Consider the following 26,617-nt stretch of genomic DNA (forward strand, 5'->3'; position numbering starts at 1 on the left):
GCTTAATGTTTCTCTTCAATTCAGAGAACCACTGGATGATCACTGATGTTCCAGCCTTTTCTGGCAGCAGCTAAGCAATAGGAAGCCATGAATCACAGGCCCCACATCTAATTGGCATAGTTTCTTTGTCTGAACAGTAGAGCTATCTTGCCTATCATCACCATCATCAGCATCATCAGCATCATCAGCATCATCACTATCACTCATTACTTATAATGACAGCTGACATTTATAGACTGTCGACAAGGTACACACTCAATAAATGCCAGCTTTTAGTATGATGAGAATACATGCTCACCTGTGCACAGCAAGTACTCCACAAATGTTAGCTATTTGCCGGGCACCCTGCTAAGCACTTTACATGCACCACCTCATTTAGGCTGCCTTCCTAGGAGGTAGGTACTAGTGTTGCTCTCATTTTGCAGGTGAAGGGAATTAAGGCTTGGCGAGGTTATGCTCCTTGGCTCAGGAGCACATGATGAGGCTGGGATTTTTTGATGCCAGAGGCTGCATGAACTTAGGCACTTCCCTACTGTACTCAGTGAGCACTCAGGATCACGGTTTCCTCCTCAAAGGAAAACTGCTAAGCCCAGCTAAATACCTCAGCAATTTATAGGCTGCCCACTTTCAATCTCTGAACCAAATGTCTTTTTGATGAGGCCTAAAATCCACTCTAGGAAACCGCAGAAGGGAATTTCTGAAATCGCTTCTAACTTCCTGTGAAAATATTCTCTAACTGGCAAGAGATTGTCCAGATAACAATGAATACACAATAAAGCTGGTGCTTTTGCCTTTGCTACCTGGCTCACAAATAACCCATTTGGCTTCCCAATCACTCTGATACCTAAAACTAGCAGAATTTATGCTCGCGGCTGGAATGGCTCTGTTCAGCCAGAAAGCAAAAGTTTATGACCGAACCCTTTGCTCTGAAATGAAATCTAGTCTCTTTGGCGCGACTTTATTAGGCCATATTGTACAGCGATAGGAGACATAAGTACCCAGAATCTGCTGTCACTAAAACGGGACTGGGTTGGCAAGCATTTTCGTCCTCACACTCAATACTGTGTCCTAAAATGGGAAAGTTGAATAGAAATTAGGGATGCAAATCAGGGCTGTTTTCTGAAACTATTTTTAATTGAATTCAATATAGTCATGTCATTGCTTCTGTATCTACACAACCCACATTCCAATGGAGATTAAGCTATTATTGGGGTCACTGCATCAATGGAGAGAAACTAAGTAGGTAAATCTGGACCCCTGAAATATTATTTAGGCTAATTATCACAACAGCCCAAATACTTGGATACACATCTTGTGCTTAATTATCTAAAAGCTTTCTCTGTAACTGGCTCCAATATCTAGCAATAGTTCATGGAAAGCATTCTTTTTCATCTCCGGTTCAAATCCTTTAGGCTGTAATCTATTCTTCTGAATCTCTGATCCTCAAGGCATCAGGAGAATACTTGCCCCTTATTCTTCAATGTCTTTGGGAACAGCTGCTTGCTTCTCAAAGTGTAGTCGTTCTACGGGAAGCATCGGTATCATCTGCGAGCTTGGTAGAAATGCAGACTCATAGACTTGACCCCACCCCAGGACTAACGCATGAGAAACTGGATTTTACCAAGACCCTTGGGTGATACACATGCATATCAAAATATAGAAAGTACTGGACTCCAAGTTTCAAAGGACTTATTATTAAGTAAGCCCTCAGACACATCCACAGGTGAGACCTTGTCATTCGTTAACAGCAGTGGATGGTGGGATTCTCACCAAACTGTCTAAAATAGTAAAGATCCTTCAAGGGCATAGGCAACTCTCTAGTTTTTTGTGTTATCAAAAGCAAGCTCCTCATTCCTATGTGGATTCAAATGTTCTTTCTAACTCCCTTCCTCTTCTCCCAGTTTTTTTTTTTTTTTTTTTTGTAAAGATTGTTTTGGCCTCAATTTTAGAATTTAGGAGTAATGAACTTGCTAAATATCACCTTCCCTGGGCTCAGTCTACTTCCTGTTGAATTGTTGTTTGACTTTACTTTGGAATCCAAAAAATGAAGACAAGGAGAAGACAAGGAGGGCTGAGTCACAAGGGGAAGATAGAATAGGCATGAGATGGGGAGGGACGGGGCTTCCTCTCCCAGAGGAATGCAGGCAGGACTTCTAGCTAGTAGGAATAACTCCAGTTAGATTGGTGGCAATATACCAGTTCTTGAGAGTTTTGTCTTTCAAATTCAAGCCTCCAAGTTATTGGATTTAGAATTTAGAAAACCATAAGCCACTTGCTAAGAAGCCCAAGATGTTCCGTAATGAAAAATTTCCCAGAAAATATTGTTCATAGTAAGAAGTTTTTTTGGAAGTGTAAAAATGACCCAGTTATACATACTCCCTGGTAGATCCTAAGAGTGCAGAATTTTTTTCCACGCTCAGAAGCAGAATTGGTTGACTTCATGTCCCACTAAATGCTATGAAGTTATTCATGCTTACTTATGATTAGGTGCCTGGAAAAATTGTTCTTGTTTGTTTAGGTCTCTTTCTCCAGTTTTATCTTGCTTAGTTCAACTCAGCAGATATTAACTCAGCACCTCTTATTTGCAAAGTACTGTGCTGCTTGTTCTAGAAGATACAGAGCTGAGTAAGACAGCCCTTGCTTTAAGGAGCTTTCAGTCGATACGGAAACGGAATTCTACTTCATTGTAGTTCTCTTCAGATGTCAGGGGAATCAAATGCTGTGATGGTACTTAACGCTAATCACCACACATGGAGCACTTACTAAGTGCCAGGTACTGTTCTAAGCATTCTGTACTGATCATCTCATTCAGCCCTCACTGCCTCCTGAGAGATGTGTGCAGTTACTATTCCCATTAAAGCAGGGACAGCACAGCATATTGGTGAAATGAGGAAAGGCCTCAGAGAGGAGGTAGTTTATGACTTGAAAGTTACAGGAAGCATTGGATTTTGACAACTGAAAAAGGTCATAGAGAGACATATTTGTGATAGAAGGGTCAAGGGAAACAGAGATTTCAGGGTGGGAAGTCAGGAGAGGAAGTTTTTAGATTAACATATCCCATCTTCTTGAGCTGCTTCTTGAAATAAAGGATTCTGTGATGAAATATCATGTTCTGGCTGGGCTCAGTGGCTCACGCCTGTAATCCCAGCACTTTGGGAGGCTGAGGCGGGCGGATCATGAGGTCAGGAGATCAAGACCATCCTGGCTAACAGGGTGAAACCTCGTCTCTACTAAAAATACAAAAAACTAGCTGGGCGAGGTGGCGGGCGCCTGTAGTCCCAGCTACTCGGGAGGCTGAGGCAGGAGAATGGCATAAACCCAGGAGGCGGAGCTTGCAGTGAGCTGAGATCCGGCCACTGCACTCCAGCCCGGGTGACACAGCAAGACTCCATCTCAAAAAAAAAAAAAAAAAAAAAAAAAAAACCACACAGAAACAAAATTAACCGGGCATGGTGAAGGGCGCTTGTAGTCCCAGCTAGTCGGGAGGCTGAGGCAGGAGAGTGGCGTGAACCCAGGAGGTGGAGCTTGCAGTGAGCCAAGATCGCGCCACTGCACTCCGGCCTGGGTGACAGAGCCAGACTCCATCTCAAAAAAAAAGAAAAAAAAAAAAACATTCATGTTCCCCCCTTGGAGATTTACAATTCCTCTTATCATGTTAAATACTCTAAGGAGCATTGTACTAAAAGTAAAATAATAAAATTAAATAAAACAAGTTGGCTTTGTTAAATTCTGTGCTTCCCAAGTTTATTTCATTCATTCAGAAACTATTATTGAGCTATGACTGTTCCACGCATGGTTCCAGGCAGTGGAGATTCAGGTAAAAATCTGTGCCTTTGACATTTCCCACATTCTAGTAGGGGCCACTACAGAATCCCCTCCCCATTCTCCTTTGTTTCAGATAACACCTGCTATTAAGTTTTGTCAAGTTCATTCTGTGAAGTATTAGTTGAGAATAATTCTGCCTTTCTGGAGCAGGGGAAATTGTGGGAAGTTAGATTTTTAAGACAGAGTGGTGCCATGTTGTGAACCAGCACAGTTCCAAGTGTGGTCCATGGTCCATGGATGGGGACTGTGAGCTGTTTGATACTCATCCATGATGAGTTAGGTACAGAAGATGAGAGTAAGTGCTTAGAAACTTTCAGAGCAATTGGATGGATTAATTTTATATGGGTTGTGAATCTATGATAAAAATTTTGAATTTGTACCTCACGTATTATCTTTTCATTTTATTTTTTTGTAATTCTTATTGATTGATTGATTGTCTCATCATGTTGCCCAGACAGGTCTCAAACTCCTTGGCTCAAACGATCCTCCTGCCTTGGCCTTCCAAAGTGCTGGGATTACAGGCGTGAGCCAGTGCCTGGCCTGTAATTCATTTTTATTAGACTTTGCAAAAAAATGGATATTAGAAATAAAAGCTAAACCCTGGTCCCTCACCTCAGATGGGGTGAGAAGGGCTGCCCTGGAAAACCCTGCATACGAAGCTGAACTACCCTGAGGTTGCTTTGGCAGACACCTGCCTGAAAACATTTACTTCCTGCTCAATTTACCCAAGTAATTATTTTCAGTGGTATTTTTAAGAAACCTTATTATTTGAAGGACATGTAAAGGTGTTCTTTACTATTAGCAAGGTTGCAAAACGAAATTCCTATTTGGACAGACAGTGAATAGACCCATCTTTAAAAAGGTCTCTTAACTGTAAACATAGAGAGAAACAAAACATTTCTCTATATTGGAGAGAAAATTAAGGAGAGGGTGGCAAAACCTTCTATGCGTTAAAAAGAAAGGACCAGTTTTCTGCCACATGTGTAACACTTTAAAAAAATTTCTCAATAATTATTATTTTAAAAAGTTCTCATATCACTCTTGCTGTTAACCCCTCCTTGACCTTCATTTCCTCGGGCACTCTGTCTTTCCAGAAATAATCCTGGTTGGGATAATGGAGTGAGGGAAAATGCCATGTATTCTGGCACTGTCTTTTAATCTCTCTCTGAACACCTCATGTGGGCTGATTCTTTTTTCATAGTGTCTGATGGAAGAAATCTCATTTGATAGTCTGCAGCCTACTTGTCTGGGAGTAAGAGATTTGGCCCAAGTCCACTCCGAAATTAATATTTGGAGTTGTTTATTTATTTGTTCATGGCTTAAGCAACCAGTTTTCTGGCATTCCATCAAATCCCCCCAAAATTGTTTTAACTGACATTGTCCTGAAGCCTTTGGAAAAATCTGAGATCTTTTTGTCCTATTCACACATTCTGAAAAATGCTCTCTGAAATAGGCCATAATTGTGGAATGCCAAATTGTTATGGAGTCCCTGAAATTCAAGCAACTTTCAGAAAGGCAGCTGAACTGAGTCCACATCCAAGAAGTTCAGCGTTGAGATGCAGTTTGGCACAGAGAAGAAATACATTCTGAAAAGGTGCAAATCACTATTCTCTTCTGCTTTCTTCCTTTGGCTTCAGCTTGATCACTAGTTCGCTCCACCCCAGAAAGCTGTGCAGCGAGGCATTCTCTGTGCTGGCACCATTTGGACCTCAGCTAGCAAGACTCAAACATTTCATTTTGTTTATTCTATGAATTGCTTTTAGGATTTGCAATTATACTGAAGAACGAAGAGGCTAAGAGGTGGAAAAGGAGATAACCTCATGCCCTTTGATAAAAACTGGGGCAAGTTTGTTGACATTGGAACATAGAGGGAAATAGAGGAGGAGAGAATCTGACAAGTCCCATGATGAAGTCTTCTTAATGCCTTGCTGGCCTTAACATCGTACTTTTCAGCAAGAAATGAGAAAACGCAAGATTCAATTAAACTTTTCCCCTTGACAGAGCATGCTGTTGAGGAATGGATACAAATTTCCCCCCATCCATTTTAGTAACCAGCCAAAACATTCATCAACTAGAGCCCATCAATTTTATTTTCATGTTTAGTATTGTAGGCAAAGACTTGACACATTTTGTGGGGTTTTCTTGGGGGGTGGGGTCAAGATAAATATGTTTTAATGGCATCTGAGATATGCCAGTCAGTTCATATGACTGCATTCTGTTTCAGACAATCTTATTATAAAGGACAGTGACAATGTGTTGTGTAATTTATATATATATAAATATTCCTTCAAATGTGGCTAATTCTTATTAAGCACTTCTAAGATTTAAAACTGTGGATCCTTTACAAGAAGAATATTCACTGAAAATTCAGATAGACTTTTTAAAAACAGTAAATGTAATAAGTTCTTGTGAATACACTAACCTTCTACTAACCGTTTTGGGCAGTGTTAGTGTGTATATGTTACGACTCATCTCTTCTTATTGCAGCTATTAACATAATGGTCATTGGTTTTTTATAATTTCCTTTTAGTTCTTTACTTTTGATATGCATACTATAATATATATTTGGATTAAAAGAGTATGCCTGTTTTCAATTAAATAAGGACTGGTATATGACAGTCTTTGGAATTATTTGTATGACTTCACGGGTAGAGATGGACTTTTGCAAGATTATTTGGCTGTAATCAACACAGTTATTCAGACTCTTTACTGGGTACAGAAATCATGACGGCTGTAACACCCTCCCAGCCAGGAGAGTTGAATTTTTCACATTCACCGGGCTGTTAGCATTAGAGAAACACAGTTTCACTCTAATCAGAGGAAGCATAAAAAATAAAAGGCATCATTACCAACCCACCATTAGTGACACATGCGGAACCTGGGATCAGGAAGGTGTGACTTCCCACGGAGCCAAGGCTGAGGTTTCCAGTTGGAGGGTATATTTGATGGGGGAGCTGTCTGCCCACGGATTGGTGTGAAACCATTTGCTTGGGAGGTTCAACTAGACTGGTTGAAAAATTAGATAATGAAGAGTAGATAAATAAGACAGTAAGAGGTGTAGGCAAGCTAGTTCATTGGCTCAATCCCCTGTTCTCACTGATGATCCCGTGTGTATTTGATGAATAAGGACCCACAGAGCATCACCTGCTCATCTTTGCTAGGCACTCTCCTAAAACAGCTGGGGTTTGATGTGACAGCCAAAGGATAAATTGCTGCCTCAGGAAATGCTCTGCCTTTGACTGATTGCTGAATGGCTGGCAAATTAATTCTGGCACCTTTCCCTAAGTCATTTTGGTCCCATTCCTTCATTTTTTTCTGCTGAGAAGTGTGTCTTCACATTACAGTTAAAAATACATTGACAACACAAATGTGGGGAACAGCATGTACTATTTTAGGAAAGAAGTTGTAGGCTAGGAAGGTTCCATTTTGTGTGACAGAAACCACACTTTTATGCTCTGAGAGGAGGCTTGAACCACCCTTTCAGCTAGAGCCAAAATGGATTATTACTCCTTGCTAGACGTCTCTTAAAGTCATGGGCTACAGAGTTTGGGGTTTTGAGTGCTTGACGGGCTTTGGTTTTGAAATTTGATATTTGCCTCTTAGGTACTTGTATACAGCAAATCCTCCCCGTCTGCCCAAATCCTAACCCCTCTATCTTTGTGTTGGATGGTTAAGAGTGTGAACTCTGAATCCTGTTTGTACCGCGGATTCACTTTGTGACTGTCAGCAGGTTTCTTAACCTCTCTGTGCCTCAGTTTTATCATCTATAAAAGGGGAGTTCATAATGACAATAACTCCCTTCACCTGGTCCAGATTTCTTTGTTCACTTTCATTTTCTTAGTATTAAACACAAGGTTTTATTTATTTATTTTAGAGACAGGATCTCTCTCTGTTGCCCATGCTGGAGTGCAGTGGTGCAATCATAGCTCCCTGCAGCCTTGAACTCCTGGGCTCAAGCTATCCTCCTGCCTCAGCCTCCTGAGTAGCTGGGACTACAGGGGTGTGCTATCACACTTGGCAAATTTTTTAATTTTTTGTAGAGATGGGGTCTTGCTGTGTTGCCTAGGCTGGTCTCAAACGTCTAGCCTCAAACTTCCTGCCTCAGCCTTCCAAAGTGCTGGGATTACAGGTGTGGCCAAGGATTTAAATTCAATATATTTTGCACTGACTTTTTTTTCTGTCTAAGAATGCATTGTATGAGAAATGTACACTTTTGTTTTTGCTTTTCAAAAATAAGTCGAAGATATCACACTCGAGACTTAGAATAGTAACCTTGATAGAAGGTGACAATTTCAGCCCTTGGGTCGGTATAAAGACTGAGGTTCTGTTGCTGAGTTTGCGATGCACTATGATGTCATGACTCTGGGTTCTCACTCCTGACTCGTCTGATATGATCGGCCTATTCCTGTCCTTTTTCTGGCATGACTTAAGGATTAAATGGTCTCAGTATTAATTATAATTACTGATTCTCCTGCTCTTATGTTTTACATAAGGGTTTTAAAAATCTTCTTAATTGTGATAAAATACTCATATAAAATTTGCTCTTAATCATTTTTAAGCATGTAGTTCAGTGGTACATTCACATGGTTGTGTGACCATCACTACCATCCACCTCCGGAACTCTTTTTATCTTGTAAAATGGACACTCTGTCTCAGTTAAACAATGATTCCTCATTCCCTCTCCCTCCAACCCCTGGCAACCACCATCCTACTTTCTGTTTCTATGCATTTGAGGACTCTAGGTACCTCATATAAGTGGAATCATAACATAATTGCCCTTTTTGTGATTGGGTTATTTCAATTAGCATAATGCCTTCAAGGGTCATCCATGCTGTAGCATGTGACAGAATTTTCTTCTTTTTTAAGACTGAATAATATTCCATTGTAAATTATCAGACTTTGTTTATCTAGTCATCTGGCCATGGACACTTGGGATGCTTCCACCTCTTGGATATTATGACTAATGGTGCTGTGAGTGTACAAATGTCTCTTAGAGATCCTTCTTCCATTTCCTTTGAATATATGCCTAGAAGTGGAATTATGAATCCAGTGGTAATTCTATGTTTAATTTTTTGAGGAACCACCATACTGTTTTCCACAGTGGCTGTGCCACTTTACATTCCCACCAACTACATACAGTGCTTGAGAAGATGACAGTGTAATTCAATTAGCAATTTTAGCCTCTTTTAAAAGTGAAATTCCTTTACCAGAAACCTCAAAAACATATTGACTATCCATATGGAAATAGCGTTAAAGATGTGGAAATCTTTAACAGATGGCGATGACAACGGATTTAAATGCCCCAGCATTTATTCAGTTGATTCGATGCTACTAGGTCTAGTGTGTAGAGGTTATCTGCAGGTCTACACAAGGATGTGGAAGAGGCATTTTGTTTTCTAGAACATTCTGTACTTTTTTCTACTTATTTGACTTTTAGTCCTCAAGCATTTCTGATTAGCCACAAAGGCAAACTTGCAGGAAAAATGATATGGAAAAATCATTAAAAGTCAGATATATGTGGTCAGGTATATCATAATCAGATATATCTGGTGCTTTCTCCAGCAAAGATAAAAATATGGGGAAGTAAATACCAGTTTTGATTTAATCAGAAACTAGAACAGATCCTAAGATGAAAAATATATGCAATCAATAATTGCTGAATGAATGACTCAATAGAACAATTTTTGCTAAATTCAAAACAAACATGAATGATATTGTTACCCTACAAAGAATGTGTTCCTTCTTATTTAAAAAGTTTAGTGATTCACCTACAATAAAATTTGGTATAAAGAATAGCTTCGTTAGGACACAAAGGCATGAAATTCTGACCAAAACTAAAAGAACCTTGTTAAAACCACATTAATTGAGGAATACCACCAATGATCGATAATAAAGGTTTATATTTTCATTATTTTTGATAATCAGTTGTTGTATTTAAATTAGACCATAAACAACACATTATAAAAGAACATATATGAAAAGAATAGGCTGAATTCTTTTACTTCAGGAATACTATTTGCCCATAAGGCTCTAGTATAGGGATTTATAATTAGTGAGACCTCATATAGTATCCCATTCATTAATAAAACAAATATGCTAATACTGTTTCCCAAATATTCTATATTCCAACATTTTTTACTAAGGCAGATTAGGCTTTCTTCAAATTAGTTAGAGTTAGTGACCTTTGCTTATAAGTCAAGCATATCTTTTATTCAAAAAAAATTATTGAGATCCAATGGTTTGGAGAAATTAAAAAGTTCATGCTTAGCTAAACACATTGCAGTTAATTTTTAAAATCATACCATTTAGCAATAGAATTGGTTGAGTGACTTTTTTTTTTTAAAGACCCCACTCTAGGGAAGGCCAATTTGTAGATAAACAGCTCATACCTAGCAGCACTGCCTAGCTAATGTCTCACCTGTGGGAGTAGGTTGGAAGCAGCTCAAACAAATGAGGTTAACCTACATAATCTAATCACCCAGATTGAGCAAAAAAACAGACAGAAAGCACAGAGTCAGGGGGCCTTCAGTTTATTTCTAAATTTTTTCCGGCTTTTGTATGCTGGAGTGTCACCAAGTAGATGGTAGGTGTGTCCTTGCCCACTGTTCCTAGGTCCCCTTCTGATCCACTTGTTGCATTTCTCCCAGTTAACTGACTGGCCACAGGCAAGATGCCTTTGAATACAAGATCAGCACAAGACATTCTAAAGAGCCACTTCCTGTTGGCGGGGTGGCTTCCTCTCATCTTCCTCTTACCCAAGCCCCCACTGGAAGGGAAGCCTGAGAGGTTGCAGCCAAAGACACACAGCTTGCCCTCCTTCCCTCAGGGAGGCCTGTGAGATCCCTAAGCTCCCAAAGTGGCTCAACATTCTCCTTGTGATTCACCAGTTTCTAAAGACTGACTCCATTGTAAGCCCACAGTGGTGGTGCACGCCTGTAATCCCTGCATTTTGGGAGGCCGAGGCCAGCAGATCACTTGAGGTCAGGAGTTTGAGATCAGTCTGGCAAACATGGTGAAACCCTGTCTCTACCAAAAATACAAGAATTAGCCGGGCATGGTGGTACACACCTGCAATTCCAGCTACTCAGGAGGCTGAGGCAAAAGAATCTCTTGAACCCAGGGGGCAGAGATTGCAGTGAGCAGAGATCCCACCACACTGCACTCCAGCCTAGGTGACAGAGCAAGACCGTCTCAAAAAAAAAAGAACATTTACTACACTGTGAAATCCTTCCAGAGATACCTAGCGTGAAGAGGGTTACTGGGAAAACCAACTAAACTTGACTACTTAGAGAAAATGCATATTTTAATGAAATTTGGAGCAAGACCTCTCTGAAACTACATTTTACTTTTGTGATACTCCTTTTGAAATTTGGAGCAAGACCTCTCTGAAACTAACATTTTACCTTTTGTGATATTCCTTGTGAGGTCAGAAAAATCTGTCATTTTGTGCAAAGTGGAAATATGCTGTTTCATTATAATATGTACATGCTCATTATAAAAGCCTTCGACAATACAGGAATCTATAGAGAAGAAAGTATCATTCTACCACTCAGAGGTAACAACTCTTAGTGTTTTGATATAAAGCTTCCTAGATTTTTTTTACAGCTTTACAAACACTCAGATAACTATAGGGCATCTAAAAAATAGGATCAGATTATATACACTATTTTATAATGTGCCTTTTTACAGAATTTATACATGAACAGGTATACATTTTCATTATAATTTTTAATTGCTTCTTAGTATTCCATTGTATGTGTGCCATTTATGGTTATTTCCCATTTTTCATTAATAGAAAGGACGTTCTTGTATGTTTTTTTAACCTGTGTTTTCCTGTGTCTTTGCTATGAATACTTAAAACAGATTGTTGTGTAAAATACTATGTACTGTTACAAATTTTGATAATAATTGCAAAATTGCTCTTCAAAACAGTTGTATCAATTTCCTTGCCCACTAATGTTGTGGGTGAGTGCCCATGTCTCCACACCATTAGAAGTCATACAGATTAAAGACCGGGTACAGTGGCTCACACCTGTAATCCCAGGACTTTGAGAGGCAGTGGCAGGAGAATCACTTGAGGCTGGGAGTTTGAGACAAGCCTGGGCAACATAGCAAGACCCTGTATCTTAAAAAAAAAAAAAAAAAAGAAAGAAAAAGAATTGCCAGGCGTGGTGATGCACACCTATAGTCCCAGCTACTCCAGAGGCTGAGGCAGGAGGATTGCTTCAGTCCAGGAGTTCAAGGCTGCAGTGAGCTATGATCCACTGCACTCCAGCCCAGGCAACAGTAAGACCCTGTATTAAAATAAAAAAAAAAAAAAAAAAAAAAGGAAAGAAATCACACAGGTTAAAAAAGAAGTGGTATTTTAGAGGGCACACATTTTATGAATTTAGGGTCATTGAGGGCTTTATATGGGTGCAGAGGCTGTGTTCCTGATTGCCGAAAAGGTCACCATTATCTAACCAGCACATTCATTTGTTTGCCTGAGAGTATAACTCAGGTTTCCCTTTTACAGCCCACCGCCATATTTTAAACTCTCCGCATGTGTTCCTTTCCTTCAGATTGAGGAAGACACGTGGCAGAAATACTACTTGGAAGGAGTCTCAAATGAAATGTACACAGAATATCTCTCCAGTGCCTTCGTGGGTCTGTCCTTCCCTACTGTTTGTGAGTAAGTGACCATTAACTGGATGCTCTTTGGCTCTCAGGGATATCGAACGTGCCCCTTGCAAGAAAGCCTCCCACCTCTGCTGGGTACAGCCGGAGCACTTGACAATTGCTAAGGGTACCCTGTGTGCTCGGCCCCATGTGAGGAACAGAAGGGTGGGTCATCACATGGTCCCCGCCTTGGGAATTTCCACTGGCCCCACTTTTCTTGACAGGCCTGAGAGTCTTGGACTTGGATTCATCATTTATGCTAACTTATGAACTACAGTTATCCTGCATGCCTCCTGTGATGTAGACACATTCATGAACAGTGGCATAAACCCCTGCCTGTCTGATTCTAATAGGGCAAAACAAATCTTGCCAGCCCCTCAATGAAAGGAATTTTAATCTGTCTTCCAATCAAGTCTGATCATAGAGACAACAGAAGCTAATGCAATAAAGCCATTCAAAGTACTTTCACCCTTTGCTGAGGAAATGTGGAACCAAATATACAGAAGGAGGCCTTGAGCCCCCACAGAGGCAACTGCCATGTTATAATAATAACAAGTCTTAGCTTCTCTTTCTACTGGCTCAGCAGGATGGATCAAAGCCACCTGCCATGGCCACTGCAGGTAGAATAGATGGTCACCTATGGGGGATGACCTCAAGAGCTCTAGGTGTCTGCCGTGAGGCATGACAGTGCCTCAGATTCCTCACTTAGAATCCTCATGTCTGTAATCACAGCACTTTTGGAAGCTGGGGTGGGAGGATCACTTGAGGCTAGGAGTTCAAGACTAGCCTGGTGTCTTGAACCAGGTGTGTGGTGGCACACACATATGGTCCTAGCTACTCTAGAGACTGGGATAGGAGGATTGCTTGAGCCCAGGAGGCTGAGGCTGCAGTGGGCTATGATTGTGCCACTGTACTCCAGCCTGGATAACAGTGAGATTATATCTCTAAAATAATAAAAAAATAATAATCTCAGATGTTGAGTTTAAGATGAACAGGGTCTTTGTGCCCATTGAAAACACAAACTCCCTGAGGTTGGTGAAACATTAAGCCTGATCTCCTGACACCTTAGCAAAGGATTTGACAAGTATTCTTCTCACTGGGGAAAAACAGGGGGATCTGGGAGCTCACTGGGCTGAGGAAGAAAAGCCATTTGCTTGGGCTTCCTGCCTACTTACAAACCAAATCACCTTCCCGAAAGAGAGGTCTGAAGACATCCAGACAAAACCGATTGGGCTTTACCACAAAGGAGAGGACAATCCTGGGTGCCCTTGGCCTCCTCTGTATCGCGGTTTTCTTTCTGTATGCAGGAGGGAGGGAGGCGGAGCGCTTGGTGTTTACCTGGAGCCTCCTGTCACTGAACACAGCAGGTGCACTCTGTCAGTCCCTGGGCCCAGACCCTAAGCAATCCAAAATGGTTTGGCTGTTTACTGAAATTTCTCACCCTGTCTCTAAGCGAAAGTTTAAATGCTAAATGGACTGGAAAAATGAATAGGTAATTGATTCGGAAGGAGTTATTTTCTGAAAATGGATGCCCTATTGTGACTCCCATGTGTGCCTTTCTTTGAGAGCTATTTCTCTTCCTGCCACTGAGAGGAGTTAACCATTCAGAGGCATTGGGTCCTGGAACACTGAGGCTGTCCCAGGGGATCTCCCCCTCCTTGGAGCTTGGCCTGCCTAGGATAGAAAGCCCCGGGGGAAAGCAGGCTTTTTAACGGAAGCTAGTTTTATAAAAAGGCAATTGAAGCCTTGTCTTTCTAATGTGGTGGTGGTCTGAGCACAGAGACGAGCTGCCAGCGCCTGCAGGGAGTCTTAGGCTGGTGAGGGCGTCAGCAGGGGCTCCGTCAAGCCCCCTTCCTTGGCTGTGGAGTTTCCCTGGCCTAACTGGTGTTTGTGTCTAACAAGAGTGCTCCCTCCCCAACCCCCAGGCCCTTCTTGCTTTTCCGCCCTTCTCTTACTCTGCTCCTGGTAACTGAGAGGGTTCCTCTCACGGGTAACTTGAAGGGTTAGGACTGCTCCCCCTACAGGCTCTAAATGAGATACTTACAAGGTACATTTGACTACATTAGTGTTTAATTTCATAAAAACTAATTGCTGATATTTCAAAATAGTGGTATTTCACGTAAAAACTAGATTTCTGGCTTCTCTAGAAAATCTAATGTGACAGTGCAAGACCTACATTTCCTCTGAATGCTAACTGGCTCCAGTTTGATGCAGCAAAGGGGTTAGTGGAGTCATGTAGTCACTCCTCCCTGATACCTTAAACCAGGCCAGATTCACACATAAATCCCAGGCCTGGCCCTGTGGATGTGTGAGTTTGCCAACCCTGACCCACTGGGGGGTATGGAACTTCACTGGCCTTCAGCCAGCTCAAGAGCTGGCTCCAGTGGCTCTGTGAATATTCCCTTTGATTGATTTTAGTATTTAGAACATGTCCCAAGGAGGAGACAAATTGTTGTCAGATAATTTAGTATTTGCTCAGTAAAGCTTCTGGAATATATATATATATCCCACTTCTGGGGGGATATATATATCCCAAAATATATATATATATATCCCACTTCTGATGTGAGTGAGAATGTGTACAACTTAGTGCTATTATTCGTTTAATACAATGATACAGCAGAGGTAGAAATGATCAATAAAGGAAGGACATTTAATGAGATTTAGGAACATCCCAAAACATTGAAGCTCTCCTCAAGCATTTGATTATCTGGAGGCTTAATTATCTGTGTTTTCTACTTTAAATTAAAGAAAAGCCATAACTCAAAGTTACCAGCAGTTTAATGATAACACTCTTCAATTCAGGTTAATTAAAGCACAGCCGTAATTAGAGTGTAGTGTTGTACATCACTGGGCTGGCACGTAAGTATTTTCATTACAGTAAGAATTGGCTATTCAATTTCAAAATGACATAAAGGATGCCAAAATATATTTTAAGCTGGTTCACGGAGAAGAAAAAGAATTGGGGAATATTCTGAGTATCATAAAGCACAGATAAAATATACAGATTTTCCGAGCAGTTTCTGTAATTATACGCTGCACTAAAACAATATGCAGCCAATAACATCTTAAAGCATGGAAAGAAATAAATATGCTTTTTCTCTGGGCTGGCAAAATGCTCCCTTGCAGGGTGGGATTGGGAGAGCTTGGAGTTTTCTCAGAAGCTAGGAGAGTCATTCTATGAAAAGATATGGGAGCAGGATGTAGGGGTGAAATTTGAGGTTGTTTCCCAAGAGAACAGGAAGGGGAACAAAAGAGGCAGTGGGGTCAGAAGGTCCTGCCACCCCGAAAGCTATCTCTGTGAAAATTTCAAGCCAAGAGATTCTCAGTGTAGCCTTCAGTCTGTGGCTGAAGGCCCAAGAGCCCCTGGCAAATCACTGGTGTAAGTCCAAGGGTCCAAAAGCTGAAGAACTTGGAGTGTGATGTTCAAGGGCAGGAAGCATCCAGCACAGGAGAAAGATGAAGGCTGGAAGACTCCACAAGTCTAGTTCTTCTACATTCTTCTGCCTGCATTATCCTAGCCATGCTGGCAGCTGATTAAATGGTGCCCGTCCAGAGTGAGGATGGATCTACCTCTCCCAGTCCACAGACTCCAATGTTAATCTCCTTTGGTAGCACCTTGACAGATATGCCCAGGAACAATACTTTGCATCCCTCAGTTCAATCAAGTTGACAATATTTAACCATTACAGGTGCTTACCCCAATTTCCTTCTCTGAAATAGGAGTGCTATGACTTATCTGTCAGTACTGGTTAATGTCTTTTCTCCCTCTCCCTCCTCTCCTTTTCCCTCTACCATTTATCTTTCTCGTTGAATATAATAGAAGCACTTAGAAAGAAAGACACACATTGCGAGCTATATGTGTATTCAATTTATATTTACTTTTAACCTTTAGGAAATTCTCTTATCAGTTAGTCACCAATTAACCAGATATTTAATGAATTGGGATATGTGCATCATTGTGCCAAGCTTGGTGCCACTTCTAGAGGAAACTGCCTACTAGATTTGATCAAATATGTGCATGAAAAGACTAATAGCAATACTTACAAATGCCAACAAATGCCAAGTAAAATATTCAGTTTGCCTGGGTTGGCTGCCTCCAGAGTTTACGGTCTGGCTAAGGAACATCTGGCTAAGGTACCCATCCTCAGAAGACCTAGGCACCCACTGATAAGTGCTTTGGTAGATGCACACAGCTGGGATAGAGATGCTGAGAGTTATAGGGACATCTCCCTGTAGGCTGGGGGGACATGGGGGTGCTTCCTGGAAGAGATGACATTTGAGCTGTGTCTTCTCAGGAGTTTTGATTCAGATGGGGGATAAAGAAGGAAGAGGATATTCTAAGTGGAGGCTGCGCCACATAGTACCATAGGGAACTCTCTCAACACGTAGGTCTCCGAGATTTTCCAGTTAGAGCAAATTGATTTCCTCTTTAGATGAGAGAAAGAGATGCATCAGATTTATTTTGACTTGTGATTTTTTTTTTTGGAAACTGATAACAGTGTTTTTTTATGCACACTTGCAAAAGTGAGGGTGCACTCCCCTACCCCAGGGAGGGCAGAGGGGAGGGGAGGGGCTGGACAAGGAGGAACTGCAGGAAACCCCAGGTTCAGCAGTTGGGCTGCCTCAAGAACACTGTGTTCTAGGTTCTGAATTTCACGGTGAGCTTGTGAGTCGGTCATTCATCATTTGCAAAATATAAAAGCTGAATTGTATCTGGTTTTACAGCTCAGAGGGGATTAGGACAAAAGATGTATTTAAAATATGGTGTGTGTCTCTCTCTGTCCCTCTGCAGCTGATGGAGCAGTTAAAATTCAGATTTGATGTGGAGTATTTAATGCCTGGGTAACTTGGCGAACTCCGATCAGATCTTCCCCAGCTGTGCTGAAGGGCAGGAGTTCTGTCCCCAAGCCCACGGGCTAGTATGGATGCTACTGTGCTGGTTTAAGAGTGCAGGGGGGATTCTCTATTCCCTCCTCTACTCCCTGCATTCAGTGTTCCCCTCCCAAATTCAGAAAATCATGCTCTCAACCTATGTTGTTTTGCACAGACAGATCTTTAAAAAGCAGCAGCTTGGGGAAATTTAAAATTTAAGACCGCCCGGAGAAAGCTGGGCCTCTTGCCCAATGAAAACTGTAGCTAGTTTAACTTGAGTTCTGTGAAATCATTAGTTGTTAGAGAAAGACATCCAAATTTGAACATGGAGCAGAAAGAAACCAGGCAGACCCAATTGTTATATGGTAGATTTCTTTAGCCTGACTGCAAAAATGAGCATTTTAAGTGCATTTATGGAGAGACTCAGATCTCGCTCTCTCTTTCTCTCTTTTTTTTTTTTTTTTTTTGAGACGGAGTCTCACTCTGTAGCCCAACCTGGAGTGCAGTAGCGTGATCTTGGCTCACTGCAACCTTGTCCTCTGGGGCTCAAGAGATTCTCCTGCCTCAGCCTCCCAAGTAGCCTCTAGTCCCAAGGTACTAGAGGCATGCACCACCACACCTGGTTAATTTTTTTGGAGTTTTAGTAGATATAAGGTTTCACCATGTTGCCCTGGGTAGTCTCGAACTCCTGAGCTCAGGCGTTCCACCCACCTTGGCCTCTCAGAGTGCTGGGATTACAGGCATGAGCCACTGCACCTGGCAGATCTCATTTTTTAAAAAATATTTTCCCCTCAGAACTGGCTCTATTCATCCACTGGTTTGGGGAGTACTGTAATTAGGGTTGAACATATATGAATAGAGATGTGAATACAGTATTGGTGGTTATTTCTACTACAGAGACCCAAGAGGTGACCTTCTATGTGCTAGTGAATAAACCGTTGACCTTAAAGTCTATTGAAATCCTCAGTAACAGGCTACTGAGGCAGTAGTGGGTCCAGAATTCTCTACAGAGGGGTCAGGGAGGGAGTCCTGTTGGAAATGGGGTGGATGCTTGGGCTTTGACTCAACATTGGGTTCTCATAGCAAACACACGGTTTTTTCTTTCATTTTATGTTTCTCATTAATAATAATAGCAAGGCTCTCTAAAAATGCAGTTTCTTCACACTTTAGGCAAAAGTTAATTGTCTATATTAAGTAATGTATTTTTAAACTCTGGAGTCTTAGGTGTGCTAGTGGAGATGGTGTGTCTGTGCGAGTGTGTGTGTGTGTGTGTGTGAAAGAGAGAGAGAAAGAGAATAAGAAAGTGGGGGAGAGGGTGGGGATATTCTGAAACCTTCCCACTCCACTCCTATCAAAGCTTCATAGAGAAATAGAGTCTTAACATTTCCATGAACATTTTAAATCACTTCTATTTTCTTGGTGCTGAGTCTTAGAAATCCTGATGTTTCAAAGTTTCTTTACCTAGATATTTTGATTTCTAGGACCTGTCATTTTAAATTAAAGCTCCTGAATGTGAATCTTTTCCATTTCAACCCGTTGATCCAGAAGACCTGGTTTCCCAACGTGCAGTGTTTGTATCCGTATCTACTTCAATTGCTTGTGCCAACCTGACATTCCCAGGGGCCCTCTGGATAGCTGAAGAGGGGCTGGTGCTTCAGGTGGGGCTGGGTTCAGGAGGAATGATGACAGTTGCTTCTTTCGTCCTCCCTCATCTGACTTGTGGGGTGAGTCCTCTTCAACAGCCCCAGACCTCCTCTTTGTATGTTCTTCCTGAAGGTGCAAACTCTATGACAGGTTTCCATGTTTAATTCACACCAGCAAGTAATCTTTCCAGTCAAGGGGGCTGATTTAATGGCAAGAACAATTTATTTCCCTCTGGGTAGGCAGAAACAGTTGGACTCTAATTCTTAAGAGCCTTTGTTCAGAAACATCTGGGTTGAAACTACTGTAGTTAACAGATGATGTTGGCAGTAAAAAAAAAAAAAAAAAAAAAAAAGGCTTTGTGTAATGTCGTTGTCAAATTTGGTAGACCTCTACTTAATAATTATCAAGAAAGCAATCTAACTTGTTATTACAACAGTTTTATTGCCGATTGCGGGCTTAAGACCTTTTTGTGACAAGTGGCATTTTTTCTTGAAAAAAGAAGTCATTTCTATTCCCCTGTAATTATTTTTGCAACCAGCAACAGCTTCCTGCGTTGGACATATTGGGGCATTTTATTTTAGAAACCAAGAATTAAATTATTGCTAGCTTATGGCTGATTTTATCCCATTTATCACATAGTGAAGGCTTTCTTGCTTCCTTTTTTCCCCTTACCTCACCTCACCCTGCTTCCTGATTTCACACCAATCCTGTAAATGTTGAAACACTGTAAGTTGAGTAAAGGCAGAATTAGAATAAGGATTAGACGGCTAATGCCCATTCTTCTTTACCAAAAAATGGTGCTGAGTGATGCGAGTAAATGTTTAACCAGAGAACATCAGTTCTGGGTAGACTGAAAGTATATATGTTCTTGAAAATGTAAGGGGTACATAAGGGCATAAGAGGGTCTCTAGAAGGTCCCAAGGACAAATTGTTGTATTTTAGAATTGGACTTGCATCTTGGCATTGTGGACTGAAGGCAAAAATTAGATTCCCAGAGCATATCACTACTTTTATTTCCTTCTGTATCCTTCCTTTCCCATCTGTCCACTTCTAACAAATAAGACAAGCTAAGAAGCAGCTTGTTTCATGATTCTGTACTGACTTCCAAGCTTTCTCTGCATAGAGTTTCCTAGTTTGCCACTTTATCTTTTCTCCATCACTCCAGCCACTCATGAGGTTTACTCCCCATTCATACATGCATTTATTTATCCAGCCTTTACTGAAGGCTTACACTTTGAACTTTGCAAAATGCTAGTGAGGGAAAGCATGCATCCTGTACAGGAAAAACTCAGTCTAGAGGGAAGAGATAAGTAAACAAGTCATTACCACACCAGCTCCCCTGTTCACTCAGCTTGCTCTGCTCTTCCCCACTGGACACCTCCAATAGAGGCTACATCTCTACAACAGGATGTAGTCCTTAAGCCCAGGATTGTGACATTGGCCAACTCTCTGTGGCAGGATCTAACAAAAAAGTGTGATTTGAACACTCACAGAGGGAGCCATAGCTCTGCTTCCAGTGTAAATCATGGTTTATTATACTTGATTTGTATTCTGCAATATCCAGAGGATACGTATTATAGTAGGGATTAAAAACTTAGCTACCTGTAAGGTTCAGGCAGTTAGCAACAAAGAATGAAGAGTGAGGCCATCTGAGACAATAGAGAGTGGTGGGGACTGTGGCACATTGGAGAACAAACATCCCATCCAGAGGGATAAGTGCTTCACACCCTTTTCACCATGTGGAATGTGGTGCCAATGTAGCCATATCTGATTTTTCAAGGAAAGCTGAAAAGCCAGTTTTTATGTGAATTCACTTGTTGGCATCTATTTACAGTTTTTTAAAAAACACTGTACTTACCAAACAGAATGTGTCTGCCTGTTGGGCTTGTGACTGCCACTACATTTCCTCTCTTCTGATGAGAAGCATCTGTGCAGCACATTGCATCAAAGACTTGATTTCTACTTTTGGCGTTTTACATAAAAGTCAATTGACCTTGACCTAGTTGCTCTCCTCTGTTTGGACCTCAGTTTGTCATCTGCCTAGGAAGGGCAGGATCGGCCAATCTTGAAGGGCTTGAATCTGAAAATCTGTGTTGTGGCACGGCTTGCCTATGTTCTCTCTGTTCAAATCATTCTATCCCTCTCCTTTCCTTTGGCCAGTGGGCAACAGCTTGTTTTGGGTCAAAGGACTTCTTAAAAAGGGACTTCTATAAGGCATTGTAGAATCATCTTAGGTATGGATTTGAATGTTTTGACATTATGGATTTAAAACTGGAAGAGGACTCAGATCTGCAGGACCACCCTGTATAAGGTTAAGGAATGAATACAAGGCCAGATAGATTTTAGGACTTTCTTGTAGTAGGAAACTCTTTTCTTTTTATATCCAGTTGGTAAATGGTACTGTAGTAACTAGGAAGACAAAATTCACCATTACTATGAACTGTTACTTCCCTTCTTACCAGTGGGATTAGGTTTACAAAAGCAATGAAGATATTTGATCCCATGAACTACCAGAGTCCCAAATTGGACTGGTCATTGCTCATAGGATATTAGCAAATTAACCTTTGCACGATCCATACTAAGTTTAAGATCAGCCTTCTCCCTGATGTTTTGGTATTTAACTACTATTTACATTAGAAAGTGGTTACTTAATTTGGTAATGTGGTTCAATAAACATTGCATAAGCTATATATATATTTTAAAAACAATTTAAGTTCCAGAAGTAACAGTCCCATAAAGGGTGCACGTTAGCAGTGCTCTTTGGGACATAAATTAAGGAAGGCATTTTCCAACTGTAGTTGGATATGTGTGTTGGTGTTTCAGCAAGCTGCCCAATCAGCACAAAGCCCAGGTCATTGGAATCTTCTGGCAGGAATCAGAAAACCTGCAAATCACAGAAGATCCCAGATATGCCGGTATAGAAATGGTCCTTTGACATCTGACTGTCTGCTGAAGGCACTGCTGGGGACCACAACCTCACATGTAGGAATGAGCAATTGATCTCACTCCCTGGAGAGCATGAAGCCTTCAGCAGTACTTTCCTTGAAAGCAACACATCCCCATATCCAGCACATCTGATTATGTCACTTTTCTATTTTAAACCAACTAAAATCCCCCAATTCCACTTATAATAAGCTGCAGACTCCTTGCTCTGGAAAGCAAAGACCTCATGATCTTGTTCCCACCTCATTTCCTGACCTAATCACTGTCACACTTGACTTTGCTCACTCAGCTGCAGTCTTACTGGATTTATTGCTGATCCTCAAACACCCAGAGCTCTTCGCTGCCTCAGGGCCTTTATGCTTGCTGTTTCTGCTTCCTAGAAAGCTCTTTCCCCATATCTTCTCATCATGTTGTTGTGCTCCCTGCATCCTCAGAATGGTCCTCCTGAACCATCACAGATGATATACCTCTTGTGAGTTACTCTTTATATTCTTAGGTTATTTTATTTTCAACATAGAACTTGTCATCATCTAGGAATTTATTATTTATTCACTTGTATATTTGCTTATTGTCTGTCTCTCCCAATACAAAATAGGCTTCACTGGAGATCGAGATGTAGTGTATCCTGCCAGGTATCAACTAGACACCTTAGGCAAGTTACATGGACTTTCTGATCCTTGGTTTCATCACGTGTAAAATGGAGCTATCAATAGAAGTCTGAATAATTGGGGTAATAGCTTTCTCTTAGGGATATTGAGGGGATTAAATTGAACCACCAGGAAGCCCTCCCCACATTGTGACCCAGTACCTTATCCCCCTTACAATGCTGGAGCTGAATAAATAAGCATCAACTCATTGTTCAATCTGTCAGTTAACCAATGTTCTGTTATTCAAAATGGTAATGCTCATTGTAGAAACTTGTCGTACATCATGTATAATTATTTTGTTTATGTGAGCTTTTATTCTATAAATATGTAAGTGTATAGTTTCATCTAATTGTATTGTGTCATTTACATGTTCATGTCTTTTTATATATTTGTTCTATTTACATGTTCATGTCTTTTTGTATAATATTATTTGTTGATCTTATATCTTGCAATATTCTGTGAAAAGCCATTTAGAATGCTAATACCATATTGCATCGTACTTTATTGCCTTATTATTGGACATTTAGGTTGTTTTCTATTTTTCTACTCTATATAAATAATACTTACTCTGAACATCTTTAAGCATAAACATTTTACTGCACCTTTTGTTATTTTCTTAGATTTGAAACCCAGTAAATGGAAACCATTTGTTTGTTTAGCTTCTCTGTATCGGTGTGTCTATTCACTATGCACTGTGGAGAATTCCAAACAAGTTCAGGACTCTTAAGGAAGTTGCTCTGGTTAAGGAGACAAAGTTCAGTCACGTGAAACAATAGGGAGCGACCATAGCCAGTATAAAATTAACTAAAGGCTCAGTGATTTGGTTACAGACAAGGTGCTGGGAGAGTTTTGAGAATAGAAAATCACAGGGTAGCAGAAACTGGAGAAGACCTACTACTTGGAAGATTAGAGTTGATGTGGCCTGGGAGGATGGGTTGGGAAGAGAGGAGAAGGGATGGGGAGCGGGGGATGCACAAGGGAAGGGATGGAAACAGGAACAAGCCAGCCTTAAAGCAGTCTGCTCTGCAGTCAAGAGCACCAGGCAGATGAGGTGAGACAGCTTGGATGGAGCCAGGAGTGACGATGCCATCGTCATGTGCTGGGCACCTACACAGAGGCCAAGTATTATTACCATCATTCCAAGCACACAGGGGTCTGTTCAGAACAACAATATGAGCCATTTTTACAAAAGACTGAAATGGAATCCAAATAACAGGTCCAGCTGGTCCAAATCTTTCCCTCCCCCTGTAGTTAACATTTTACTACCCGACCGAGTAACTAATGAATCTGGCCCCGTGTAAATCCCCAGGCACAAATCCCTGCTTGGGCTCTGTGTCTAGACAGCCAGACCTGAGTGCAATTTGCACTTTGAGCATCCAGCACCTTATCACTTGCAAGAAATCAGGTTTAACAAGGAAGATGGGGAGGTGTTGCTTCCACCCCTCCCTTTGGCACAGTGCCGGTGGAATGAGGATCCCCCTCCGATAATGACTGCATTAGGAGACTGAAAGATCGTAATAGTGTTTGTTATGTGGCTCTGGTCATTCAGAAGCACTGATTGGGAGGCTTCTCCATCTCATTGCAGGCTGTGTTTTGTGAAGCTCAAGCTCCTAATGATAGCCATTGAGTACAAGTCTGCCAACCGAGAGAGCCGGTAAGTTTGCGGTGACCCAGCGGCCGGCTGACACTTTTGGTGGTGAGAGTGCATTCTGAGAACGGTCGGTTTACTTCTGCTTTCTTGTGAATTATTTATCTGCATGGAACCAGATGTAACACCTCTCTGACCCTAGAGCACATTTCGAGGGTCCCCCGGACACTGCAGCTTCTATGCCAGACCAGCCTGGCATCCAAAGCCCTGCTGGGCATTCAGAGAGTGTTTCTCCAGGGAAGAGGGATGAGTCCTACAAAATATCTCCAGCTGATCATGCCGACCTGGACTTTTCACCTTCTAAGTGTTAAACCAGACCTTAAAACCCTTTTTTACTGCTGTGAGCAAAAAAGCAGGTGGACTCTGGCCTCCTTTACAGCAGCCTTGGGGTAGAGCTGTGAGGGGAGACACCAGCTCTCTTGATAGCCAAATTACAAGCAGCCTATTGTGTACCATATGTGCTTCTCCCGGTGCAACCAAAATCCAGGTGGCAGAATATCAGCTTCATGTAAATGAGCCAGGAGAGTGGGGCTCAGAGGCAGGAGCTCTCTTTATTTATTTATTTTACACTTAATTGTGTGCAAATCAGACTGATGAGGGACTGTGTCTGGTTGAAATAGATAACATCCCAGTCAATATATGAGTTCACGCTGGAGGTGGGAAGCATCATGCTAACAAGAAATTTTGCTGATGGAGTACTGTATGCCTACAGATAAAATAGAGATGATTTTTTTGCTTCCCAATTCTTGTCAATAGTTTTGGAAGAGAGCTCATTGATAAATGCTCAAGCTTTTGTTCTGTGAAATGACACCCATAGTCTATTCCTTATAGTTCATTTTTTTGATCCCGCAGATGCCCAAATGTAGAGTGCAGATCCCTCCAACAAATACCTTAATACCTGAGCAGAGTGCAGGGGAAGACTGATCCCTCCAACAAATACCTTAATACCTGAGCAGAGTACAGGGGAAGACTAGAAGTTTCCTTTAATCATCATTTAAGGAGTTTTCCTTATCTGGGTGAATAACCCAATATAGCCAGACTTTCAAATGTACAGTCTGTGTCTATGACAAGGCAAAACAGAAGAAAAGAAAACACTGGATTGTAAACAGATCAATCCAATGTTTTCTGTTACGTTAACTACCAGATCAGATTGCTCACAAAGTCAATCTGATTAAATGTTAAGCTATTTTGAAAACCCAAATCAACCAAAAGGAAGAAAAAATGGTAGATTTGGTGGCCATATGTAGAACATGGCTGTAGCAGTTAACAAGTATGTAGGTAGATAAATATTTTCTTTTTCATGTTGGCAAAGTGAAGAATATTGTTTGCAAAAACTGAGAGTCCTGGTTATTTGTTGTTCAGCAGATGAGGTGGAATTTTCTGGGATTACTGTTTACCCATGTTTTTGCCAATATTCACTTGTACCTGTGTAGGGGAACTGTGTGTATCCTGGATTTTTGCAAATGATATTCTCCGTGTTGCCAAGTCAGCAAATCTTGGTGTAACTCGATGTTCTCTATTTACTTTTGTGCATCTTTCAAAAAAAAAAAAGGTCGTGATGTGGGTGACGTTGATGCTGAATAGTGTTTTTACCATTCTGGAATAATCTGACTGCAGAGATTGCACCCTGAACCTTGAGCAGTTGTCTCTCATTCATTGCCTTTTGGTCCCAAGGAAAGAAAAAGAGCGAAAGGCTGTTAATGGTTCATCGTGAACTCAATGTCACTCTTCTAAGAAAACTAACTCAGAGCACTCCCTGAAGACGAAACTTTTCTTGGATAGGCCCTTCAATTGAGTCACAATTCTGAGATGTTTTCAACAAAGCCATATTTATAGATATAATTTTTAGTATATATATATATTTTTTTTAATTTTTTTTTTTCAGAAAAGGGCAAAAAGGACTTGTTTGGCTTTGTTTGGGCTTTCTTTGCGCAGTTACCAGCTTTAATTCTCAAATGTGGCTTGGTCTCAGTGTGGAAGCACATTGGTTCTTGTGGAAAAAGGTGTGTTTGAGGGAATGTGGATCATGCCTCTGAGAAAACACAGGACTTATCAAACACAATATCCATGTTAAAGATAAACATTTTTTTAAATCTTCCCTGAGATAATAATTTTAATGTTCTTCTTCATTTAAAATGTCCCACTTCTTTTCCTCTCACATTTTCTAACCGACTGGGTGTGAAAATTCAAAGGACCTGCTTCTCCTTCCCACCTTCTTTAACCTGTGTTTAACTACCTTCTTTGTTGTTGGTTTCACCCCATGATACTGTTTTCATGCTTTGCCGAAAAACCTTGTTTTCACATGCATCCTTCAAGTGATTTGAAACAAAGGTTTTATTCCTTCTTTCCTTTTGGTGTCAGTCAATTTATTATCAAA

The 26,617-nt window shown here is 41.1% G+C and overlaps 1 protein-coding gene across 25 annotated transcripts in view; it reads left to right on the top strand.

Moving 5' to 3' along the window:
- KCNMA1 (potassium calcium-activated channel subfamily M alpha 1) overlaps positions 1 to 26,617 on the top strand; it is a 762,662-nt gene that overhangs the window by 583,264 nt on the left and 152,781 nt on the right. For all 25 annotated transcript variants that reach the window (XM_050803364.1, XM_050803365.1, XM_050803369.1 and 22 more), the window contains 2 exons: positions 12,387 to 12,496; positions 24,178 to 24,246. In XM_050803364.1, coding sequence (XP_050659321.1) covers positions 12,387 to 12,496; positions 24,178 to 24,246 — 179 coding nt within the window. The remainder of the gene's footprint in view (positions 1 to 12,386; positions 12,497 to 24,177; positions 24,247 to 26,617) is intronic.

Source organism: Macaca thibetana, chromosome 9 (assembly GCF_024542745.1).
Source record: "Macaca thibetana thibetana isolate TM-01 chromosome 9, ASM2454274v1, whole genome shotgun sequence".
Classification (NCBI taxonomy): Eukaryota; Metazoa; Chordata; class Mammalia; order Primates; family Cercopithecidae; genus Macaca; species Macaca thibetana.